At 43.9% G+C, this 25,324-nt stretch overlaps 2 protein-coding genes across 12 annotated transcripts; one reads left to right on the forward strand and one right to left on the reverse strand.

The window, feature by feature from the left end:
- The first annotated feature begins 29 nt into the window (after positions 1–29).
- On the forward strand, positions 30–3,547 carry LOC120660337 (sugar transport protein 14-like). 4 transcript variants are annotated; one of them, XM_039938837.1, is made up of 5 exons: positions 30–273; positions 373–439; positions 665–929; positions 1,707–2,659; positions 2,774–3,547. In XM_039938837.1, the coding sequence occupies exons 3-5, from the start codon at positions 788–790 to the stop codon at positions 3,233–3,235; spliced, it is 1,557 nt and encodes a 518-aa protein (XP_039794771.1). In that variant the 5' UTR covers positions 30–273; positions 373–439; positions 665–787; the 3' UTR covers positions 3,236–3,547. The 4 variants fall into 4 exon arrangements, with proteins under 4 accessions (XP_039794771.1, XP_039794769.1, XP_039794770.1 ...); XM_039938835.1 differs by having other exon boundaries at positions 30–300; positions 373–929; XM_039938836.1 differs by having other exon boundaries at positions 373–929.
- Positions 3,548–7,889: 4,342 nt separating this feature from the next.
- On the reverse strand, positions 7,890–19,208 carry LOC120660338 (disease resistance protein RGA2-like). 8 transcript variants are annotated; one of them, XR_005669533.1, is made up of 8 exons: positions 18,397–19,208; positions 16,835–17,995; positions 15,595–16,518; positions 15,075–15,162; positions 14,933–14,966; positions 14,380–14,678; positions 13,514–13,665; positions 7,890–8,137 (listed from the first exon to the last, which is right to left on the reverse strand). XR_005669533.1 is itself a non-coding variant. In XM_039938840.1 (7 exons), the coding sequence occupies exons 1-6, from the start codon at positions 18,736–18,738 to the stop codon at positions 13,531–13,533; spliced, it is 2,949 nt and encodes a 982-aa protein (XP_039794774.1). In that variant the 5' UTR covers positions 18,739–19,208; the 3' UTR covers positions 7,890–8,137; positions 13,514–13,530. The 8 variants fall into 8 exon arrangements, 6 of the variants coding, with proteins under 6 accessions (XP_039794774.1, XP_039794773.1, XP_039794772.1 ...); XR_005669532.1 differs by lacking the exon at positions 7,890–8,137 and adding an exon at positions 8,752–9,360; XM_039938840.1 differs by lacking the exon at positions 14,933–14,966.
- Between the last annotated feature and the right edge of the window lie 6,116 nt (positions 19,209–25,324).

Below are 25,324 nucleotides of genomic sequence, written 5' to 3' on the forward strand. Positions count from 1 at the left end.
TACGGAGCCGGGGGCTGTGGCAGGTCAAAGCGGATAAGGAGCTCTGTGCCCGGTGTCAGCCAGTCGAGCCGCAATCAACTGGGAGAAACCACTCGTCCCGTATCTTCAGTATCAGTAACACTCATCGTCGGCAGAAGACCCGGCCGGGGTGGGTGGGGTGGGGGTCTCCATAAAACCTGCAGCCCATCCGGCCATCCCAACGGCCTCCCGCCACCCTCTCACTACTCTCTCCGATCCCCCCGGCCGGGCCGGCTTCTCTGCACTGCCCCTGCTGTTCGTTTGCTCACCAGATTGGATCAGGCTGGTTGCTTGCCTTGGTCGACCATTGTTTAGTCGCCGGTTACCTGACCAGGTGTTGAATATTGCTGGCAGCTCGGATTCCGGTTTCGGCGCGGCCCCCCGGAGAGGAGCTGCTGCTGCTGGTGGTCCTGGAGCGGAGGTATCTATTCTATTCAGCGATTTGGTGTCAGTGTGTTTTGGCTCTCTCTATATCTTCCTCCCTTGTCAGTTTCTTGACTCCCCCGGTGTTGACTTGTGTGTGCTCTGGCCGTCATCTCTGATTTGCCGTCTTCCTCTTCTTCTCCGTCATCGTCGTTGGCTGCTGCTGCTTCTTTCTCGCTGCCCTGCCTGTCTGGCTGCCTCTTTCTTTCTTTCTTTCTTTCAGGGAAGAGAGGCTGCTGAACAAGACGTGTGTGAGTGTGCCTGGAAGGAAGAGAACTAGAGAGGCGAGGAACTTGCTTCCCGGGGTGAGAGGAAATCAGGCGGAGCGGGAAGGGGGGGCTCGGAGATGGCAGGCGGGTTCGGCGGCGGCGGGGCGGCCCCCGGGAGGGCGGAGCTCTACGAGGGCAGGATCACCAGCTACTTCATCCTCGCCTGCATCGTCGGCTCCTTCGGCGGATCCCTCTTCGGCTATGATCTCGGAGTCTCCAGTCAGTATTTCTTTCATCCCAACTCCTCTTCTTAGTTCTTGCAATATTTTCTACTTTGTTTCTCTTCCATTCCAGAGAAATAATTTGATTGAGTTGAATGATATTCATCTCGTCTCAAAATGAACTAATTTGCAATGTCAGATTTGATAATTCTTTGCACAAAATTTAGCTCTGAATTCTCTGTGGTTTGCGAAATGTCCGCCAAACGATTGCTCCCAGAACGACACAACAATTTCTTGGACAAGTTATCTTTTGTCAAAAAAAACGTAGAAATGCAGGGGAATACTCTGATCCGTGTTTCATGGACGATCTCAATCATGCCTAATGCTTTGGACTGAAAAAACAGTCGATTGGGTAGACGTAGACCAGAGAGAGAATCAGGTGAAACAGAAATTAACACTTTAATGTCTCTATCTAGTATCATCATCTGTGCAAGGTCTTAAAACCACTTTACTACTCTGCTCCCCTATAGGTTCCCAAAAAAAAAAACTCTGCTCCCCTATACAAAAAAGATGTTTCGTACTTTTGTGGTTGTTGCTCACTGTCCGCTGGAATCAGGGAACTACGATTACCCCTCTTCAACAACCATTACCAAATCCAGTGTGATGACAAAATTTTGTTTCGCCTCATCAATTCCTTGGAATACAGCTCATCTCATCTGCACTGCTGCAAATGGCATCTGTGAAAATTAGCATTTGAATGCACTGCAAAACAAAAAGAAAAAGAAATCGTCATAGCTTTCCCTTCTGAGGACTTGGATGTTGGTGCCGATCGCAGGCGGCGTGACGTCCATGGACGACTTCCTGAAGAAGTTCTTCCCGGACGTGTACCACCGGAAGCAGGCGCACCTGCGCGAGACGGACTACTGCAAGTACGACAACCAGGTGCTGACGCTCTTCACCTCCTCGCTCTACTTCGCCGGCCTCGTCTCCACCTTCGGCGCCTCCTACGTCACCAAGCGCCGCGGCCGGCGCGCCAGCATCATGGTCGGCGCCACCAGCTTCTTCCTCGGCGGCGCCGTCAACGCCGCCGCCGTCAACATCGCCATGCTCATCGTCGGCCGCGTGCTCCTCGGCGTCGGCATCGGCTTCGGCAACCAGGCCGTCCCGCTCTACCTCTCCGAGATCGCGCCCTACCGCATCCGCGGCGCCGTCAACCAGCTCTTCCAGCTCACCACCTGCCTCGGCATCCTCGTCGCCGACATCATCAACTACTTCACCGACCGCCTGCACCCGTGGGGGTGGCGCCTCTCGCTGGGGCTCGCCATGGGCCCCGCCACCGCCATCTTCGTCGGCGCGCTCTTCCTGCCGGAGACGCCCAACAGCCTCGTCGAGCGGGGGCTGTTCGAGGAGGCCCGCCGCGTGCTGGAGAAGGTGCGCGGCACGCACAAGGTGGACGCCGAGTTCGAGGACCTCAAGGAGGCCAGCGAGGCGGCGCGCGCCGTCAAGGGCACGTTCCGGAACCTGCTCGCCGCGCGCAACCGCCCGCAGCTCATCATCGGCGCGCTCGGCATCCCGGCGTTCCAGCAGTTGTCGGGCATGAACTCCATCCTCTTCTACTCGCCCGTCATCTTCCAGAGCCTCGGCTTCGGCTCCTCCGCCGCGCTCTACTCCTCCATCATCACGGGCTCCATGCTCGTCGTCGGCGCGCTCATCTCCATGGTCACCGTCGACCGCCTCGGCCGCCGATTCCTCTTCATCGAGGCCGGCGTCCAGATGATCTCATCCATGGTCAGTTGTTGATTGATTTAAACAGCATTAAGAGGGATCATTAATTCCCATTTATTAGTACACTACTGACAGTACTGATCGATGATCTTGCATTGCTTGTGACATTATTGGCAGGTGGTTGTGGCCGTGATCCTGGCGCTCAAGTTCGGGCACGGCGAGGAGCTGTCCAAGGGCGTGAGCACGGTGCTGGTGGTGGCCATCTGCCTCTTCGTCGTCGCCTACGGCTGGTCCTGGGGGCCGCTGGGGTGGCTTGTCCCCAGCGAGCTGTTCCCGCTGGAGATGCGGTCGGCGGGGCAGAGCGTGGTGGTGTGCGTGAACCTCTTCTGGACGGCGGCCGTGGCGCAGTGCTTCCTCGCCGCGCTGTGCCACCTCCGGTGGGGCGTGTTCGTGCTCTTCGCGTCGCTCATCGTCGTCATGTCCATCTTCGTTATCCTCCTGCTGCCGGAGACCAAGCAGGTGCCCATCGAGGAGGTCTGGATGCTGTTCGACAGGCACTGGTACTGGAAGCGCATCGTCCGCAAGGACCCCAAGTACCAGGGAAACCTCCACCAGCAGCAGGAGATGGCGCGAGCTTGACGATGATACTAAGTTTCAATAAGGTGCATGTGGGATGTTTACTAGACAGACTAAGTTGTGATTATGTTCTTGATGCAATGCAAAGAGGAGCTAGGATTGGAGATGCTGCTTAATTGCCTTTGTCGTCCATGGTTTCGTGTTCTTGGAAGTTCAGGCTTGTGGGGCAAAAAGTTGTCCCAACGTGTATTTGGTGGCAGGTAGATGCTAAATGTGCTAGGCCTCTATGAATCTATGATGTTACTCGCTGTTCGGATTTGATTGAGATCGAATTTATATCTTATGAATGCAGTGTTTGCACTCTGAATGCTTCAATTCGTTGTCAATTCGCAGAGAGCTCCATAGTGCTCCATCGCGAAGAAAAAGTTGCTAGTTATCTAGAACAAATCATCTCATCATCTGAACAGCATTATGATAAAGATTTTCAGTGCCTTTCATAGGTCAGACATAATCAAACTTCAAATTTCAGACATGGGCCCTTCCAAGCCTGATGATCACATAGTCACACAGATATCTCACTCATAAATAGTCAAGAAGCATCATGTACTTTAGTCAGTCCTGCTTGTCAACTATTCAGCCGTTTTCAACAGTTTCGTTGCTTGTTAGAGCACCCACAATCGCTGTGTTTGTTTGGCTGTGGCTAGTGGCTGGTACTGATTTGTTATGACAGAATAATACTGCTGACTGGCTGGTAGCTGATGGCTGATGTTGATTTAGTATGAGAGAACAGTACTGCTGGCTGATTGGCTGACAAGCCAAACGAACAGAGCGAATGTAGTCGAGGCTTGAAACATCATTTCACCGACGAGGCTTCAATACATTTTCTGCTACAGCATGCAGGCATCGGTGCCTAAAAGATCATGGGTCCAGTGATGAAATAGAAAAAGAACTCTGCACAGCCACCCTCTGCAGCCGCTGCTTCATTGGCGCTTGAAGCTGGCCAGTGTAATGTTATTTTATTGATGGGATAGAGTAAGCATCGGTGACAGTATTCTCGGTGTTTGCATTTTGCAACTGGGCATCGGGTGCTGCAATGGGGAAAACAATGCTCCGAGTAAGAGAGAAAAACTGAGCATCGTGCACCACACTGCGGGTGCCCTTATGACAGTACTGAATCATCACACTATACGCAGCTGTTTTCATTTGCCATGTTGTCCCTTACGTTTCGCAAAGTCTTCTGTCTACAGGCTGGATGCATAAAAATTGCTCATGATATAGACATGAAGACTTCCGTAGCATCATTTGCTACGACTACAATATCCCGTCCTCGAATTGGCAAGAGCAGTGGTAGTTTAGGAATCATACACAATTCTAAGTTTATACTAACACAGTGACACGGCATGTAACAAACTTGACAAGGATTCTGACTGGTAGCCATTGAGAGATAGATGCAGCGGCAAGTATTAGTGTTGATGGTTCAGTTAGAGTTGTTTAGTTGCAAGTACAAATAATCTGACTGTCTGAACACAACTATAAAAAGGTTTGCTGTCTCTTTCATTGATCAAACATTAATTATCGAAATTTCATATATCAGGCTTTGACCTTTCCAGGTCCAATGCTCACATGGATGTCTCACTCAACAGTCATCATGTACTTCAGTCAGTGCTGCTTATCTCTGTGGGTCCAGGAACATCACAATCCCCAATTCTCGCCTTAATTTTGTGAATATGAAAGGTGTCGACACCAAAATTATGACGTGATTGACTTGAACATGATGCAAAGATTTTCCTTTCTTTTTTTTGAGAATACACAGAAGAGCTATTTATCTTTGTATTGAGAATAAATTTTAATACAAAATTATACTTTAATTACGCAATCATGCTCTAATCCTAAGAAATACCAAAACTATGTCACAATAGTCTAATGGATAGACAAAATTTAAATTTTCCTGGCTCTTTCGTCGACTAGACGGATGAAATAATGATTTCGTCTACGGGCGATTTCTCTGCTTCCTTATGTGGCCCATAGTATTTCGTCCGACGGGCGGACCAAATTTTCCTATTATCCCTTGTCTTCTCTCTCACCGTCCTCTCTCTGTCTCCATCCTCTCTCTCGCGGGGGCAGGCGAAGCACGCAAGACGCGGCGGGTAGGCATAACAAAGTTCAGAATAATTGAACAATGCCATCGACATATTTGAAGTTCCTAAAATTAGAAACAAATGTTTTGCTTTAAGACTTTCCAAGTCTATGTTCTGCCATTACAAGTGGCTCATTCTGAACCTATATAAAAAGTTACTTTAGGTAAAATCTTTGGAAAAAAAGATTTAGCACTAAGTACAAAGAACCTTGGACTACAAAAAAATTCCATTTGTTTTTGTGCAAAATATCAGAAAGGTATTTAAATTTCTATTCAAAATTAGGAAATCAGAGCTACTAGGCAAACTAAATTTCGTCCAATTTGTCGACCCATTGGACAAAAACTAGAATTTTGTCGAACGGGTAGCGAAATCTAATTTTGGTCTACCTATTGGACGAAACAAGATTTCATCATGCAAGCTCTATAAAAATTATTGTCTTTTTCATGCACTTTCGTTTAGATTTCGTCCAACTAGTTGGATGAAAATATTATATTTCGTCGCCTCACTAGATGAAATATCGTATTTTCATCCTCTGGTAGACTAGTATTTCACAGAATTAGAGCATTATTTCATAATTACAGTATTACTCCTAAAGAGGCTGCGCCCGGCCAGCCGAAGAATATGAGTCCTCATCTCCTCCCACGAACTCTGAATAGCCAGCAGGATCCCCTAACACATATTTCGCGAACTCTTCCGCCTAGACCGGATCATCCGTCGGGTCGGGTCGGGTTCGAGTCTGATCACTTCGGGTTTCGGGTCAAAAAATATTGGCCCATACCCGGCCCATGACAGGGTCGGGTCGGGTTGTCCCGCAATTTTGTATGTAATTTTCGGATTGAATCGGATTTTTTTGAGTTTCGGGTCAAATATTTCAGCCCGTACCCGACACGTCACTTGGTCGGATCGGGTCGGGTCGGGTGGCCTGTGATCAGGCCTACTTCCGCCTACGAACCGGAAACAACAACAAATTCTTGAGATAGGCATGATGACGTCCATATCATCGGTATTAAAAGCTTCCCATTTGTATTCAACTGGAAAAAATTCACGAGTAATCATAATTTCACCAGGATGTGACTATTAACTTAATACTGACAATGATTAATTAATCGTGCTATGCGAGCCTACAATAATACAACGGAGCAGTATTAGTATGTTCTCAAGTAATAGAAAATAATAAAACCTTACTGTGAAAATTATTTTTAGGGTGGGTAAAAATGTATTTTTTGAGGCGAGTGCGGTACCCATTCTGCTTCTCGCAGCTACAAGTGGTTGTTTGTTTTCAGGAGCGGGTAACATATCCGCCCCTAAAAATCGATTTGTAGGGACGCGTTAGACCATAACTTAGCCCTACAAATCAATTTCTAAAAATAAAAAGAATAGAAAAAACTATAAAATAGCACAATAAGAAAAAATATCCCCACAAGCTTCTCTACTGCCGAGGTACATCTTTTTGATGAAATATGCACACTTACGTACATTGGGCAGCTAACCTCAAGCTCGTGCGTACCCTACTCTCTACCACCCTACACAATCATTTATGACTCTATGAGGTATGCTATACTATGTATCAACTAAAATCGATTTATAAGAGCGGATGATGCTATCATCCACCTCTTGAAATTCATTTTCAGAGGCGGGTTACACTATCACGCGCCCATGAAGATGGTTTTTATATTTTATTCCAAAAATGTATTTAAATATAGTAGAACAAATAAAAAGTAAAACTTTTATACTATTGTTATTGTGGACTATAGATACATAAAACTATACCAAATATATTTCAATGTATATAATGGTTAAGAGCGTGGAAACCCCAAAGTACGACTTGAGTTGTATGAGATACTATATAATCATAGCCATATGTTTTGTTTCTAAACGATCTTGAATGAATAATGTATAAACTATAAAATTTTAGATCTTACCACTACATCTTTGACATGGAACTAATCTACATCCGAGGTTGTTTGAAAAACAAAATTAAAACTTCTGGATTTTAAAATTAGAGAACTTATGATATTTTTTGAACTATTAAATGACCTTAAATGAAAAAGATATCAACTACAAAATATTAGATCTCATAAACTTCTATAATTTTCGTACAAAGTTTAACTTCATCCGAGATCATATGAAAAGATTATGAATTTTTTACATGAGATTATTTGTAGGGGCAGATCATCCAGCACCTGCCCTTAAAAAATCATTTTTTAAAGGTGAGGGTAACAAACGTCATCACTTGTCCTTAAAAGCAGTGGTCATTTCTAGATGCGGATGACACTGTCACCCATCCTTAAAAATGCATTTTTAGAGGTGGGGACGACTCAAACCACCCCCTCCCGTTCTCCCCCCCAAATGTGGATATATGTCATTGCCCGCCTCTAAAAATACATTTTTATAACAAGTCCATTGCTACAGTATCCACTCTATTTATAGAAGCGGATTATCTTTTGGGCCGCCTCTAGAAAAAATAAAATGCCCCTACAAATCATTTTTTATAGTGAAGGAAACCGTGTTAAACCCCAATGAACATAAGGCTATGGTACATAAAGATAAAGAAAATTATATAACACAACTGAGAAAAATACTAGTACTAAACAAGTCTATATATTATGGGCCACCTTTAGAAGAATCTCAATCTTACAAATACGAGATTGTAGGGTTTTTTTCGGAGAAGAGAATGCAATAGATACATGGGAGTGATTTCAGTGAATTGGAGGAAACACTTATACTTAGGCTCCTCGGAGGACGAAGTTAATGCGTGACAAGTCGAGCTGGGAGTACAGCAGGTGAGCCCCTTGTAGTTCCGCTTTTGCCTTTCCACGCTTTCCACCTGAGAGATATCGTGTTACATAACTTTTTAGAATACAGTAGCTTTCTAAAAAAATATTTTATCTCCTTCATACAAGTTTCGTTTTAAATACCGATTGCATCGTTGTGTTCAACGTGAGGAGATAGTCAAAACTAGATCTCACTTGTATATATCTTGAAGATGTTTTGCAATGGTAACAAGTTATTATATGTTATACACATAAGTTGTCACAAAAATAGAATATTTCATACACATGAGTTGCCACACATATAAATAAATATTACCATAAAAATATTTTAAATTATCATAAAAACAAAGTTACCATAAAAGTATAATCTGTTATAAACATAAGTTGCCATAAAAAATCTGTCATATACATAAATTGTCACAAATATAAAATGTCATACAAATAACAAGTAAAAAAAGAGTAAGTATCAAACTCACAAGTTTATATATAAATTGCTATAAAAATAAAAATTATCACATATGTAAAACAACCATTTCCAAAGAGTAGAATCCATTATGCACTTGAGTTGCCACATAATAAGATATAAGTTATCACACATATAAGATAACAGTTATAACAAAATATTTATATGTTGCTAAAAATAAAGTTGGCACAAAAGCATAATATGTTATGAACATAGTTGTCAAAAAATAGAATCGGTAAAACATAATATGTCATACACAAGAGTAGTAAAATAGGAGTAAGTTATCACAAGAAGTATTATAAAAATCAAAATTTTTACACATATAAAATAAAAGTTCCCATAAAAACATCTATTATACACATGAGTTGCCCGCATAATGGATTCTACACACTTGGGTAGAATCCATTATGCACTTGAGTTGCCTTCCATGGCCGAGTGGATCTAGAGCTGCTTAGCTTGGACTGCCATCGGGTACAGCTAGATCTGCCAGCAACATGGACACAGCGGAGCTGCATCGGAGCTCCATGGACGCCACGCTGACGGGGGCTGCGGCGCCGTGCCCCAGCCACCGCGCCACCGGACCGCCACGCCGAGGCCGCCGTGCTGCAGTGCCGTGCCCCGACCTCCGCGCCGCCGGGAGAGCCGGTGAGCCTCTCCAGCGCCGTGCCGGTAGGGAGCTCCGAGCGGCGGTGTGAAGGGAGCTCCGAGCAGCGGCAGGCTCGAGCAGCACGAGGCGGGGAGCTCGCGGCCGGCAAGCAGGGAGGCGCGTTGGCCGGCGAAGCTCAAAACCGGCGCGCAGGGAGGCGTGGTCACCTGCAGGCAGGCGGGCGGTCAGCAGGAGAGACCGAGAGAGCACGGGAGAGAGGGCGGGACCACACGGGAGCAGGGGATGGCGAACGCGGGGCATCGGCAAAGATGCCGACCGGTTTTTGTGGGTTGCAGAATGGGAAAGCGAGGATAGGAGTTTAGCTCATCTGTTGGAAACGAGTTTTACTGTATTTTCTCTTTTTTTACCTATCCATAATAATTTACGTAAGCTGTTGGAGATACTCTTATGGAGGCTGCGCGTGTGGGTATGCAAATTGCAGGGTGGTCGCTGGGTCGTAGACGCTAGGTAGGCAAACTAAAGGACTAGTAGACGTTTGGCATGTGGAGTAGCTGGGCCTTGGACCAGAGGCGGGCCGGCGTGCGGTCGCGCGACCGGTTGCCACTTGCCAAGAAGCTTTCTCTCTCCTCGAAGCCTTTCAAAATAAAAAGTTAGTAGGCTCCTGAGAGATTTTCCAGCCCAACCCAATGGTAAGTTTTTTCTTTTTGAGAGTAACCCAATGGTTAGTAACACTAACACTTATGGACAACCCTATCAGCCCATTTGTCCATGTATACGGCCCGGAGAGATTGGTGCAGGTCAGGCGCCCATTCAGGCGCGCGGGCACGAGGGCTCAACTCAACTGGCATCTTGGTTGGAAGAGTTCCAGTCGGATCTCTGCATTTTCTTCAGTTGGTGCTCTCCTAATGCTCTCAATCATACTGTCTAACATCTCACTTGTATCTTGCACAACGTGCTCTCCTAATGTTCTGGTCATTTCAGACTCCTTATTCTCCTTTTTTTAAAAAAAGCTCTTATTCTCCTTCATATCAATCTTCTACACAGAGCGATGTTGCAGTTCTAGTATGCCTCCAAGTGGAAGGTAACCTTGTTAGGAATATCAAGGCCCATAGGTCATATTCCTATTGATTCTAGCTTTCATTGTAAGAGTTGCAAGCTTGACAAACAAGTACAACTCCCATATTCTAGTAGTACTTTCTCATTCTGCTCGACCTTTTGATCTTATTCACTCAGATGTCTGGGGTCCTTCGCCTTTTGCTTCTAGGGGTGGTCATAGCTATTATGTCATTTTCATTGATGACCATTCTCGATACACTTGGATTTACTTTATGAAACATCGATCCCAACTGTGTTCTATTTACCAGTCCTTTGCTCGCATGGTCCACACTCAGTTTTCCACCGCTATTAAAGTTTTTCGTTTTGACTCTGGAGGTGAATACTTGTCTTCAGCTTTTCGCCAGTTTCTCACCTCCGAGGGCACCCTTGCTCAGCTCTCATATGCCGGTGCTCATGCTCAAAATGGTGTTGCTGAACGTAAACATCGCCATCTTATAGAGACTGCTCGCACACTTCTCATTGCATCTTTTGTGCCTTCTCATTTTTGGGGAGAAGCTATCTCTACTGCTGTTTATCTTATTAATCGGCAACCTTCCTTCAAACTTGCTGGCAAATGTCCTGGTGAGGTTCTTTTTGGTATACCTCCTAACTATGACCATCTCCGAGTTTTTAGGTGCACATGCTATGTCTTACTTGCACCTCGTGAGCGAACTAAGTTGACTGCTCAGTCCGTTGAATGTGCTTTTCTAGGTTATAGTCCAGAGCATAAAGGTTATCGTTGTTATGATCCTTAATCTCGTCGCATGCATATCTCTCGTGATGTAACTTTTGTTGAGAATTATCCTTTCTTCTATAACCCTTCTACTCAGCCCTCATATTCTCCCACAGAGTCCACATCATTTCTTTTTCTTCCTCCTATTTCATCTAGTGATGATGTCATACCACCACCACCACCTGTTACCCTTATTCCTGATCCTACTCCTTCCACCACATCCACTCCACCACCACCTCCGTCCTCTAAACCACCTATAACGCGTGTGTACACTCGTCGCACAGGGCTTACGCCTAGTCCTACCTCCTCGGCCAGTCCGGATGCTCCTGTTTTAGATGGATCTGACAATATTGAGGAGTCACGTGCTATCTCTGATGAATTACAGGCTGGTCCACGATATCATCTACATGATCGCACTACTATTGAGCCTCCTGACAAGTTGGGTTTTCCACGTGTGAGTGCTGTTATTGTTGAGCCATCCACTTATCAGGAAGCAGCTAGTATTCCAGAGTGGCAGTTTGCTATGTCTGAGGAGCTTGCTGCCCTTGATCGTACCGGAACTTGGGATCTTGTTCCACTGCCGTCACATGCTATCCCTATCACATGCAAATGGGTTTTCAAAATCAAAACCAAATCAGATGGTTCTATTGAGAGATATAAAGCTCGTTTGGTCGCCAGAGGTTTTAAGCAAACTCCAGGTCTTGATTATGATGAGACATTTGCTCCCGTTGCTCATATGACCACTGTTCGCACTCTAATTGCAGTAGCTGCTTCTTGTTCTTGGACTATATCTCAGATGGATGTCAAGAATGCTTTTCTCCATGGTGATTTACATGAAGAAGTTTATATGCAGCCCCCACCAGGTGTTGATGCACCTTCAGGACATGTTTGTCGCCTTCGTCGTGCATTATATGGTCTTAAACAGGCACCTCGTGCCTGGTTTGAGCGTTTTGTCTCTGTGATACGGGCTGCTGGTTTTTCACCGAGTGATAATGATCCTGCTTTATTTATTCATGTATCTTTACGAGGTTGTACCTTGCTTCTCCTCTATGTTGATGACATGTTGATTGATGACATGTTGATTACGGGAGATGATGTGGAACACATTTCTCATGTCAAGAAGCAACTTGGTGAGCAATTTCAGATGTCTGATTTGGGTCCTCTCAGTTATTTCTTAGGGATTGAGGTCTTGCATTCTGCTAAGGGTTTTTACCTTTCTCAATCCAAATATATACAAGATCTTGTTACTCGTTCTGGCATTACTGATAATCGAACGGCTGCAACACCAATGGATCTTCACTTGCAACTTCGTCCTACTGATGGTACACCTCTGGCGGATCCCTCACGATATAGGCATATTGTGGGCAGCCTTGTTTATCTCACTGTTACCAGACCTGACATTGCTCATGCAATCCATATATTGAGTCAGTTTGTGAGTACACCTACTTCAGTTCATTTTGGCCATTTGCTTCGTGTGCTGAGATACTTGAGGGGGACGTCATCTCAGTGTTTGCTTTATGCTCGTGATAGTCCGCTTCGTCTTCATGCTTATTCCGACTCCACTTGGGCGAGTGATCCGACAGATCGTCATTCTGTCACTAATTATTGCATTCTTCTTGGCTCTTCTCCTCTTGTATGGAAGTCTAAGAAGCAGACGGCTGTATCACGGTCTAGTACAGAGGCAGAACTTCGAGCACTTGCCACTGCCACTTCAGAGATTGTATGGCTTTGATTGTTATTGGCTGATTTTGGCATTTCCTCTGATGCTCCCACACCTCTTCTTTGCGATAATACTGGAGCTATACAGATTGCCAATGATCCAGTGAAGCATGAAATTACAAAGCATATTGGTGTTGATGCCTCCTTCACTCGGTCTCACTGTCATCAGAAAACAATTGCTCTTCAGTATGTGCCATCAAAACTGCAGTTGGCAGATTTGTTCACCAAAGCACAAACTCGAGAGCAGCATCGACTTCACTTGCTCAAACTCAATGCTTCAGATCCTCCGCTTCCACCTTGAGTTTGAAGGGGGGTGTTAGGAATATCAAGGCCCATAAGGCCCATGTATCTATCCACTTCATATGTACTCAGCAGAGCTTCTGTGCTCTCCCTCTCGCTCATTCTTCTCTGTCCAAAGGTAACAAACCTCATACATAAACAAAAGGTACAGTTATGTATTTTTGCAGCATAACGCTGTCTGCCCTAAAAATTCCAGACTCCCGATTCTAAAAAAGAGGTATTGTTCAGTACTGAGTAGAACAAGTTTTTGAATGATAATCTTTGCAGCAAAAAATATATGGTCTAGAAACTTAGCTCCTATCTGGAATGCTAAATTTTTTGAGTAAACAGTTACTTTCCTAGATGAAACAAGAGAAACAATTGTATCCCAATTATTAATGAGGCTGGTTCAAGTTTATAGACATTTATGGTTGGTTCAAGATGTTCATCTATCCTTCTTGTTTTGGCTTCAGAAAGATTATTCTTCTGCAAGTAGGAAAAGTAGTGTAGTACAGGATGGCGGGATGGCGTACCTGTTGTCTTGTCGTTATTAATGCTTAGTCGTGGTGTGGATGTCTGAAGCCTTTGTATCCTGTGACCTCAATAGGCTGGATGAACAAGATACCGCTCCTTGGTTCAGTTCTTCTCCATTAGGGATCAATGTTTTTATTTCACTAGTGTTTCCCTATACCAAGAAACAGGAGTAAGTTGAGCTTAGGGAGTGCCGTGTTTGGTTCTATACAGATGTTTCTATAAAATAAATTTACATTGACATGCTTATAGTTGAAAAAATTGATATTGCCATTGCATTGGCCAAAGAGTAAATAGGATTAGTGCTGTTATTCAATTGCAGGTTGCCAAGGATTTTAGAGACCAATTAGCTATCTTTTGATATTTTAATCATTGTGACACCTAACTTAGCGTGCTAAAATTCCAGTTCAATTCCAAACATAACATGTTGTAAGTGGTTCCTATTTGTTTATTTCATGCTATTCCATATGATTATGGTACCATTTTGTCAGGTATTAAGGTACCTATACCACCAATTTGCTCTGTTTTATGAAATGAAGTTAGCAAATAAGGGAAAAAGATTGAGTTACTTAGCTGGACTAAAAAAAATAGGCCATTTCAGCCATTTAGCTGACAGAATGGCACAGATAGCAAATGTATCCTAATTTCCAGATCTAATTTGCATTTACTTCAAAAGAAAAGGTTTGACAAACTATGGTCAGAGAATGGCATACCACATGTAGACGTCTGAGAAACAGAATGCAATGTGGCATTCCTTTCTCTTTCGTAAGAGTGTGCAACTTTATTGCTTCAGTACGATACCGCAATATATACATAATGAGATACATCAGTTTTAGAAGCATTTTTTCTGAAAATTGTGATTGCTTACCTCTATGATGTATTCAAGCTTTGAACCGTTTGCATCAACTGAAGAGCTAGAGCTGTCTTGCTTAGGTGGGATTGGCAAGTCTTTGTGTTGAGTGCTGATAATTACCACATCAATTTTTTCTGCTGCCATCTTTTCTTTCCTAGGACCTAGATTTGTGCCCTCTATATCCTGGCATCCACCTGGGGATGGAACTGAATTCTCAATGGGATTATGTACTTTAGTACCGTTGGCATGCCTGTTTACTGACTCAACAAGACTTGACACCTGAGAAGTAGATGGTCTGACTGCTCCTCTTATATCTGGGTCCAAATCACAAGTTTTTTCACATTAGTTTTGACATTGAAACTTGTGTTACATCACCTATCATTTTATTTTGACTTTAGGTCAACTATCTGCATGTTTGGATTCAAATGGAGCACAGATAAAAGAACTGACCAAATTCTGTTAAATCTAGTTCTGTTTGCTCAAATTGGTGTCTCAAATTTTTAATTTAATCTTGTCCTAAATATTAATACCACGGGAGTAGTAATAGGAGGATTACTTTTGGAAATACCTTTGTTGTCTTAGTGACAACTGGATCAGGAAACCTGTCCCATTATAAAAGAGCATATAATACAAAGGACCATGTAGATGCAGTTAGTATTTGAAGCTTTGTTTGGATAGCTGGAAATTTAGGATGCAGTTGGATGATATACCTGCTGTTTTTCCATAATATGGAGCTCCGAATGTTGAGTTGCTTGATGATAATGATGCACGATGTCCCAGGTTTGTGTCCAGCGATGGCTATGGAGATAAGAGCATCATGATGTCGATCAGTGCATCAGGTAAGTGCAAATCTCCTTTTTAATGTAGTACAAAGCATAGAACATATTTAATTTTTCGATTAAGTCTAACTTCTAGCCTCTGTACCAATTAGGAGCCATTAAACTCATAAACATTTAAATAGGAAGAACTAGGTTTGAACCCTAGTGGCTGAAGCATACACCCACAATAGAAAGTTAATTGAGTATATTTGCCCCCTCTTTCGGTGTTCTATTTTATAGAACCAAACCTGTCAACTTCAAATTACACTTTCCAAAACGGCATTTGGATTTTTTATACACAAGAAAAAAGTAAGGAGACCTTCAGGTTATCTTTGAGTTGAATCAGTTATAGCTACTTTTTGGCACGTCATAATTTCATAGCAAGCATAGTGTCTGAAAAATGGTAAAGTACCTGAGATTCCTTTTGTTCATCTGCTACATCTACCAGAGAATTTGATTCCAATGGAAGCCCAGGATGGCTTCCCGTAATTTCGTCTTTCATGGAAGATATTTCTGGCTGATGGCACTGAATGGGTTGGGGATCTGAAACCTTGTCAGGTTGAGGACTCCGATCAGGTTGAGGATTTGGTACCTGGTGTGGCTGAGTTTGGTTACCATGGAGTTCAGAATTAAACTGTAACACTACACACTCCTGGCAGCCAGATAAGTCAATTGTGCAGTCCTGCCGAGATGATCTAAGTCTCTTGAATGATGCAGGCAATTTTGTGAGTCCAACACACCTTGATAAGTTAAGATATTTTAGACTAGGAAGCATGCCAAATGACTCGTGCAAACGTTGAAGATTGCAGCAGGCTTGTAGATTCAGATAAACGAGTTTTCTCAAACTGTTGTCCACAGAAGGCAGTTCTTTCATGTCTAAGTTTGAGGCATCAAGGTACCTTAGCTGCTTCAGCTGACAAATACAAACTGGCAGTTCTGTGATACCACATCCGCTAAGATCCAAGACTCGCAAGTACTTATTTCCTGAGATTACTTCAGTGACAGCATCAAGAATCATAGGTTTGTCTCCCTGCAAATTGGTTCTGGGTCTAAGAATTAGCGACCTGACCTTCTGTGGTCGATGTTTGGTAAAAACTGGGAGCTGTGCGTAACGATGGTCACAGTACATCAAACTGGGCTGTTCCTTTTCTTGACAAAAACAATATGTCCGACTGGCCTCTTCTTTCTCTTGAGGAAAGGAGCTGACTGTTTCTTCATCTTCTAAAACGACAAGGATATCTTTGTTCGAGATGAAACGGGCCAGTTCATATGCCATATAATGCAGGCGTACAACCTCACCTGTTGCACCTGTGCTTCCTTCAGCAGCATCATCGACCTGGAGAAGTAAATCAGATTAATCTTACATGATGTAAGTTACATCATATGAAAGATAGATTAATTCAGTCTGTGTTCTTGTTTTTTTGTTTGCTTTTTCTTGAGCGAAAACAGTTAGAATGGATCGAATTTTGTCCGTATCTTATTCTTACACTGGGCAATGAAGATGGATCATTTGATCTATGTTGCAAAGATACAACACTGATAAGATAGTCTTTCAAAGGAAACCAACACTGATAAGAATAGAATAAAAGGGCAGCTGCATCCAGTACAAGGATGGGCTTAATTTGGGATGTACCGAAGGCCTCAGATCATACCTGAAGGAGATGAATTGACTTTAGTTGCTTTATGATGTTCTCTGCGTTCATTTTGGCTGTAACAGACCCATGTGTGGCAGGCTCAACCATGTTAAGTGAAATCCACTGCTGAATAAGCTTTCTCTTATGGATACGAGATCCTTTAGGGAAGACTGAGCAATACGCAAAACATAATCTCAGAACATGAGGTATATTATAGAACATTAGCTTGAATGGAGCAAACAACGTCAACTCCTTGTTTAGTGTAGTAGCATAATCCTCCTCTAATTTCCACAAGTCTTTGTCCCTGGCAGTTTCCCAAACGGCACGCTGATCCCATCCACCAGTACGCACAACAGAACCAAGGAAATCAGCAACAAGAGGTATGCCTTCACACCTTGAGATAATTTCCTTTCTGTACCTAGGGAACAGTGAATTGCGACCACGCAATGCACTCACAAAGATATCTGAGCAATGATCACCTTCAATCATAGGAGCCAATTTGTACAGTGGAAGAGTTGACATGTGTTGGGCAATTTGTTCGTTGTGCGTGGTCACCATGATTACGCTTTCTATCTCCGCATCACAACTTGTAAACATTTGTTTCAGTGAGTGCACATCATCATCTGCACCCCACAAGCCATCTAGTACGATGAGACATCTTTCTCTTTTCAGTATCTCATGAACCTTAGTTGTAATTTCCTGCATTGTGTAATCAGCATTGGGTCTTTCCTCACCCGGCAAAAGACCCTGTGAAACTACTTGTCTCCCAATTCTTTTGATATCCACTCTGGAACAAGACTTGTGTACATAAACCCAAATTTTGCGAGTGAATCTGCTCCCACTATCTAGGTGGTTGAATACTAACCGTGCAAGACATGTCTTCCCAACACCTACAGGCCCAACTATGGCAATAATGGAAAGTCGTTTTGAATGTTCCTTTATAGTGTCCACAATAGCTTCCAGGTCGTTCACCCTACCGATTACTGGATCAGGGCCATCATATGAGGTTGTCTCTTTCTCCGCAAACTTCCTTGCCTCTGAACCAATACCAGTAGGTCTAGTACCATATCGCTCATTCAACTTGATGGCTGAATTCAGCTTCTTTGTCTCCGATATCATCCTTTTGACTGTCCAAACTCTAGCTGCAATCGGATTTGAATATGAACAGAGCAATGATGCCTGCAGTATTGTTTTGTTAAATAATTCCAGCTGGACAAGTCAAAACAGTTGTTGATATGTGGGGTTTACTCAATTTATTGAGAAATCGAGGAAATTCTAGCAAATTCTCGGGTACTTTTACCGCTATTTTCAGGTTTAGTTTGTTGGGCTTGATTTGTGAAACTGAGTGATTCAGTGAGGAGTCTGATAACAAGAATGATTAGAAAAATGAAAGCAGCAGATATAGGAGACAAAGGACTTTGGGATGTATTTCTTCCTGGAAGCTGCTAACTAGTAGAGGGAACATTATTCTGATGCAGAGAAATGAAAATAGCCAGAAAAAGAAAATGGCATCTAAGTAATATCCTTGGTAGTTGCAGCCGCAATGTAATTAAGAACTAAAGCAGAAGTCTTACTCTTACCTTGTGGGCACAGGTGCTCTCATGGTAGAGCTCTTCGGAGGAGACAAACTCATCAATGGTGTCTTCAATCTCAAAAGCCAGCTGCTTGGCATCTCGATGCCAACTCTGCGCCAGCACGGTCTGCGCCTCGTCAACAACCTCGATGCCAAATAACCACTTGTCTTTGTCCTTGAGCTGGGCTTCAAGACAGAGGAGCTCCTTCTCCAAATCTCTTAGATCATCCCTGAAGCTACAGAATAGGCTGCAACAATATACCTTCAAGGGAGAAAGACTACAGCCGGCGATCTTCTGAGCCACCATCTTCGCCACGGCGATAGCCACAAGAGTCTCGACGGCAAGCATGGCGTCCTAGAATGTGGGATGCCAAAAGGAAACAGAGGCATGTCCACTATGAAGCTCAGCTACCGTACGTACGTCACCTGAAAGCTTGAGACACTGTGGCGGTACTTCCCTGATAACCGTCACCAAAGAAGCTCCGTCATCTCCTCATCTGGTCTGGGCCCCGACACCATGATTGGTCACAAGAGAAGAGATTGAGAAAATAAAGGAGGATAAAGATAGAACCGCTTGGTAAGCTCCAGATCTGCACCCCCACCATCATCCATCGCCCCTTTCTAACTCTGATTCGTGGGTGTTCTTTCTTTCCTCTCCTCTTTTTGTCTTCTCAGCTCTCTCTGTTCTATGCTAAGAAGTGGGGACTGGCGAGGGAGCAGAGTGAGACAAAGGGTCACAGAGAAGACGATTGTCTTCTAAGCCTGGTGGCGGCGGAAAAAGTAGGAGGAATAGGGATGCATATAATGATGAATTATATTAGATTGGGTTTCATGGTTGAATATACAGAGGTATATGATTTAGAGGGTAAAGAGTCTCTTTTACCGATAGAGTAGGATACGGATACAATATATAGGGGTATATGATTGGTATGGCATAGTTATCTTAAGGGCAACTACAATATGCTCCAAAAGCAATTCATAAGGGTTAAAATATTTCACTTATTCTACCTCAATTATTATAGAGGTGATCTATAAAGTAGTCCATAATTAAAGATACCCATAAACTTATGGGTTACCCATAAAAATTAAAATATTCTCTCCATCTCAAAATATTTGCATTTCTGGATTTAGGCACAGATATCAAGATAGATAGAAACCGATGCTTTTGCCCCTACGAAGAGCCTATCTCTTCTGTCACCATGTCACAATTTCTGAGGAGAAAAAAAAACACAATTTCAGAGGGAGAAAAAACAAAGAATGAGTGGACCAGGAGTTTCTAGAGACTCCCTGGCTCCATCGTTGTTGTTGTTTTAGAGCAAAGTCCATCATCGGTTTCTAAATTTGTGTAGCTGTATCATTTTGATCCCTAAACTCACAAATTAACCGTTCAGGTCCTTAAGCTTGACCATCTGTATCATCTCGGTCTATAAACTTGTTCCACTGTGTCATCCTGGTCCCTAAACTAGAAAATCATACATTCACGTCCTCAAATTTATTTAATCATGTTATTCCGGTCCCTAAACTTGATTTTAAGTCTCATATGAGTCAAAATAAGGCGATCTAAAATCTATATATCAAAAAGTCATTCATAATTTTTTCATATGAACTTGAATGGAGATAAACTTTATATCACCGCGGTAGCCCTCGACGTAATCTATAATTTTGTAGTTGAAATATTTTTAAATTAAAACTTTTTAGGGTCTTATAGATTTTGAAATTTAAAAGTTAAAATTAAATTTTAGGACTCTAAACAATTTTAATTCAAAAACTTTAAACTGCAAAGTTGGAGATCGCGTCGAGAGATACAATTTTGATATAAAGTTTGTCTTCATTCGAGTTCATAGGAAAAAAATATTTATTATTTTTTGATATAGAGGTTTTGGATCGTCTGGTTTGTACTTGGATGAGACTCGAAACCAAATTTATGGACTGGGATGACACGACTATACAAGTTTGAGGATCTAAACAGATGGTTTATAAGTTTTGGGACCGAAATAACACAGCCAAACAAGTTTGAGAACCTAAACGATCGATTTACCAGTTTAAGGACCGGGATGACACAATCGAACATTTTTTTTCGTTTTTTATTTCTTTATCCCATCTTCAGGTAAAAATCTGTGAAGGAGAGAGGTTTAAAAAAATTATGAATGAGTGGACCAGGAGCTTCTAAAGCCTCCCTGGCGGTTCATATACATTCGTGTTGCCCTAAGTGAGTAGTGGCGGTCCATATACATTGGTGTTGGCTTAAGTGAGTAGTAGTGGACTGATGGGCCTACTGGACGAGGCACCCCATTTACTACTTTGCCTCCCTTTTCTTTATTCGAAACTTCCTACCGCTTCATTTACATAACATCACCAGGTTTAATGGTGTCACGAACCAAAAGTTCATTTATTAAACTAAAATTAGGGAGGGGAGTCACCCAAACAGCTGCGTGATCCGGGTCTCAACAGCGACCAAAACTCACCAACTCATGGGCAACCACATTACATGAATGGGAAAAAACAGCTACAGCAGAGCCAAATATGGTGGCCATAAGAAACTTTGCTTCTCTGAAGAATACCCCTCCGTGTGCATGATCATACTCATCCGTTAGCAGGGCTTTACAAGAGTCTGGGAGTCGGATTCAATCACAATGTTCTACATACCTTGAGTAGCTGCGCCTGAAGACTAGCAATACAGGCATGTGCCTCAGTACACAGTGCATCCATTACCACAGCCAGGGAGCCTGCACCTGCAAGCCCTCTTCATCCCATGCGACAAAGCCCCATGCTCCCTTCCTCCTCCTAGAAAGCTCCATCAACATTGAGCTTCCAAGTACCCTAGCTGTTGGGCAAGTCCCCACCCTGCCGCTGTTTCTCCCATGTCTGGCAATCATCCAGTACATGGTAAGCTGATTTCACTCAGAACATTCCTTTCTTATCGAAGTGCCAAGCCAACAAGTCCTCCATCTTGTGTTTTGATGCGCATGACATCTTCCTCCCAAAAAACATCTCCGATCAATCGGTCATCCCACTCGTCACTGATCAGATCTATCAGTTCTGGAACCTTTGTTACTAGTGTCTGACCCCTCGGTGTGATCAGACTTCTGGTCACACCATCAGGGATCCAAGGGTCCAACCAAATTTTGATGTTCAATCCATCTCCCACTCGCCATATAAGCCCTTTTATCATAGCTTGCACACCACGAATAATGTTGTGCCATGCATAAGAGATCCTCTGTCCTTCCTTCACCTCAAGAAGGTTGCCGTCCGGGAAATAGCTGGCTCGAAGAACTTGGCCATAGAATGAATCCGGGTATTGTAGCAAACACCAACCATGCCTTGCCAACATCGCCAACACATGCAAGGGTTTAACACAATTCTTTAGTAACCGAGTGGGGTTGACCTTACACAAAGGATCCAAGTTTTAATTGCCACCGGATCCTCAATGTAATGAACATGGCCCCATTAAGGCCATTTCGAGTGATTTTGGTGATCGAGTGACAACACAATCAATGGGACTAACGAGTTTGCAAGATCATATTTGTAGGATTTCTTAGATCCCTTGGACAGAGTCCAAATCATATCCGAGACGTCCAAACCACCGTCGAGACGTCCAATTCACCGTCAAGGCGTCCTTTTCATAGTCAAGATGTCCAATTCACCGATGAGGCGTCCAACCCATCGTAGAAATATCAAGTCGCAGTGAAAAAGCAGAGGTAGAATATATTTGGAGTGTACAAATGACCGCTGCGACGAGTTGAATAAGTGCAACAAGAAAACAGGAAAAACACAGTGTGACCGGATAATCCGACACCCCCATGGTCGGACTATCCGACCAAAGCACCGGATGATCCGACGCAAGAAAAGCTCCGTCAGACTAATGTTCGGGTTATCCTTCAGAGCGCTTGGTTCCCAGGGTTCAGAATTTCCTTAAGGGTTGGATTATCCGACGCATGCAAAGGAACCCTTCAGAGCAAGCCTCGGATTATTCTCCAGAGAGGATGTTTTCTCGAGTTGGATTTCTTGCTTCAGGATCGGATGATCCGACGCTCTATACTTGGACCGTCGGACTAATCAGCAGGAGCAATGATCAATGCTGTTGCTTTGGAATTCAAATTTAACATTCAACAACAGATGATCCGACGCAATGTTTGAAGGCTGTCGAACTAATACGTCGGACTAATGACGTCAGCAAATGGTTTAAAACTTAACGGCTACCGTGGAGATCGCATTGGGGTTGGATGATCCGACGCCCTAGTCAGAGCACCGTCGTATTATCCGACGCCCTACGCAGAAAAAGGATTAATGGCTCTAAACGGCTAGTTCAACTTGGAGGGCTATATATATGGGTTCTCCCGGTCATTTGAAGCTTGCTGGAATTCAAAGAGACCCTCGATACATTGAAGAACATCTCCAAGCCAACCCAAGTGCTTAGTGATCAAATTCTTAGGTTTAGCACATCCTTGTAAGTGAGAGTGCTAGGATAGCTCAAGTGTGAGTGTGACAGCAAGGTTGTGTGCTGTGCTTGAGAACTGCTCAAGCTTGTACTCGGTGTGCCGGCCATCCTTGGAGTCTTGGTGGCTCGCCGGCAACGTCATCGACCCTCCAGCTTGGTGTGGAGCAGCGACGACATCTTTGTGCGGGGGACGTGGAGACCCCCACCCTTCTTGGTGAAGCTCTTTAGTGGAACCCGGGGCCAAGGTGACCGTGATTGTGTTCACGGAAGAGATTTGGTGGCCGAGAAGCAATACTCTTTGTGAGTGTTTCACCAACGTGGATGTAGGTGTGTCTTTGTGGCTAACCGAACCACGGGATAAATTCTCGTGTCAAAGAGTTTGCTTTCTCTCATCCCTCCTTTAAGCTTCCGCATTTACTTATTGCAATCTTGTGTGCCTTTTCTTTCATAGAGTAGTTCCTTGATAGGATTGGCTATAGGTTGCATAACTCTTTTGGGATGAGGGTTTTCACACTAGTTAAACCATAGTGCACATCTAAATATTATGATCTAGTTTATGTTTTGTGCAAATTAGTTGGAGCTTGAGGTTAAGGTTTTTAGTTTGCCTAATTCACCCCCTCCCCCTCTTAGGATACGAGCACCCGATTCCTTTCACTCATCCGCCATAACACACGACATAACTGCCGGACACCTTCCAAAACAACTCACACCATGACACCATCCCTCCAAAGAAAAATCTAGTTATGTGACCAAACCGTAACTCGCCCAGTACCGTGGGCACGTCTATTCAAATGGGTTTTAACTCTACAGATGTGTACACTTTCCCCACAAGAAGTGTACCGCAATAAAATCACCTTAGTGTCAGTGCGGATCCTATCGAAGCTATTACCCACCTTAGCTAGATCTGACCAGCCAATACGGGATCCACCAAGGGGTCATTGACCTACCAGCGAGGTCCAACCGGGGCATAAGTCACCTAGATCTTGTCCCGTCTCCTTGATCACTCGTTGCTCACCAGCTCTCCTGATGACTAACAGACTAGCTGGTGGGATTTATGCTAAGCCGTTGCCGCACACAATGGTGTCGAGTGGTTGTACGAGAAGTGGAGTTAGGCAAGATGACACATCAACTCGGTCCTTAACTATGACAAGATGGATATCTCCAACCTGGCTCAACCACTATGGTATGTGCCCACCATTTGGCATTCCACACAGGAATGGCTCAACCACTAAGGTACGAGCCCACCATTTGACATTCCACACAGGAATCACTATCCATCCCATCAGACCATCCCTTTCTTTTATTTTCCAAAAAATCCATTTTTCCCTTTTTGATACTCATGAATTTCTTTGTTCAAAAACACATTGTAATCATGTTTGGAGTGTAGTAAAATGAGTAACAGGGTCCTAAGCATTCTAGCAGGATTCATCATCCAAACAGAGCAAATCATATTTAGAGACAAACCTAGGTCATCAAGGAATGGTCAAAGCAATCAAAGGGTGGCCATCCAACTGTGTTTCAGCAACAAAACAATATGCAATTTTGAAAACAGGCCAATAGGTTGTGTTTGTAAAACTAGGTCAAATATGCATCCAAGGATGAGATTGGACTTGTGGTCTTCAAAGCCTTCTAAGAGTTCCTGCTCGCGATACGAGTTCTTGGGGTCCTGCTTGCGGTACAGCTTGGCAAACTCCTCGATGGGTTCTTCCTCATTCACATCGTGATCTACGACACACACAAAAAAACACGCAATAAAGAAAAAAATAAAGGTTTTACCGTTGAGCTCGAATCAGGAAAAATGAAGGTAGGAAGAATATTTTTAGGAGATTTTCTAATGGCACGACCGAAATTATATTGGAAATGGTGTGGTCGAATTTCGAGGCAATCGGAGGACTTTTGGTGCATGAAACGATAGGTTAAAGAAGTGTTTAAGGGCCAAACTAGGGTCTAGGGGTCTATTTGTAAACACTTTGGGAGAAAAAAGGATGTGGTTGGAATTTCTGGAATATTTGGGGCATATTAGAAAGGGGTAGGGGTCTATTTATAGTTATTTTTGTATAGGAGGAGGGTTGGTTCTTTAAAAGGCAGAAGGGAGGGGCTTCTTTGAAAAAGAATCTAAAGAAAGGGGAGGGGCTCTTAAAGAAAAAAGGGAAGGAAGGGGGGGCTTAAGGGCAAAATGCCCTTTCTTCTTCCTCCCTGCGACGGAAATAGAGGAGCCATGGGGCGCAGGCAGCAACCCTGGCCACGACCTGGGGCGCGGCGGCGGCCATGGGGGAGGGAAAAAGGGAGAGGGAGGTGAGGGGATTCGATTCCCCTACCCACCAACGGCCGGGGCGGCGCGATGGCGGTGGGCAGAGGTGGCCGGGGACGGCCCTAGTGGCGGCGCTGCGGGGCGAGGGAAGGGGCACACGGTGGTGGCAGTGGTTGTGGTGGCTGAGGGCTGCGCGAGGGCCTTTTATATAGGCAAGGAGAGGCAGGACAAGGGGGCGTGATGGAC

This window comes from Panicum virgatum, chromosome 2N (assembly GCF_016808335.1).
Source record: "Panicum virgatum strain AP13 chromosome 2N, P.virgatum_v5, whole genome shotgun sequence".
Classification (NCBI taxonomy): domain Eukaryota; kingdom Viridiplantae; phylum Streptophyta; class Magnoliopsida; order Poales; family Poaceae; genus Panicum; species Panicum virgatum.

Coding starts and splice junctions, on each gene's coding strand:
- LOC120660337 (XM_039938835.1), top strand. CDS start 788: ATGGCAGGCGGGTTCGGCGGCGGCGGGGCGGCCCCCGGGAGGGCGGAG. Junction 930..1,706: donor CTATGATCTCGGAGTCTCCA/GTCAGTATTTCT, acceptor TGCCGATCGCAG/GCGGCGTGACGTCCATGGAC. Junction 2,660..2,773: donor TCCAGATGATCTCATCCATG/GTCAGTTGTTGA, acceptor CATTATTGGCAG/GTGGTTGTGGCCGTGATCCT.
- LOC120660338 (XM_039938840.1), bottom strand. CDS start 18,738: ATGCTTGCCGTCGAGACTCTTGTGGCTATCGCCGTGGCGAAGATGGTG. Junction 17,996..18,396: donor AGAGCACCTGTGCCCACAAG/GTAAGAGTAAGA, acceptor ACAATACTGCAG/GCATCATTGCTCTGTTCATA. Junction 14,679..15,074: donor ATATTATGGAAAAACAGCAG/GTATATCATCCA, acceptor ATTTGGACCCAG/ATATAAGAGGAGCAGTCAGA.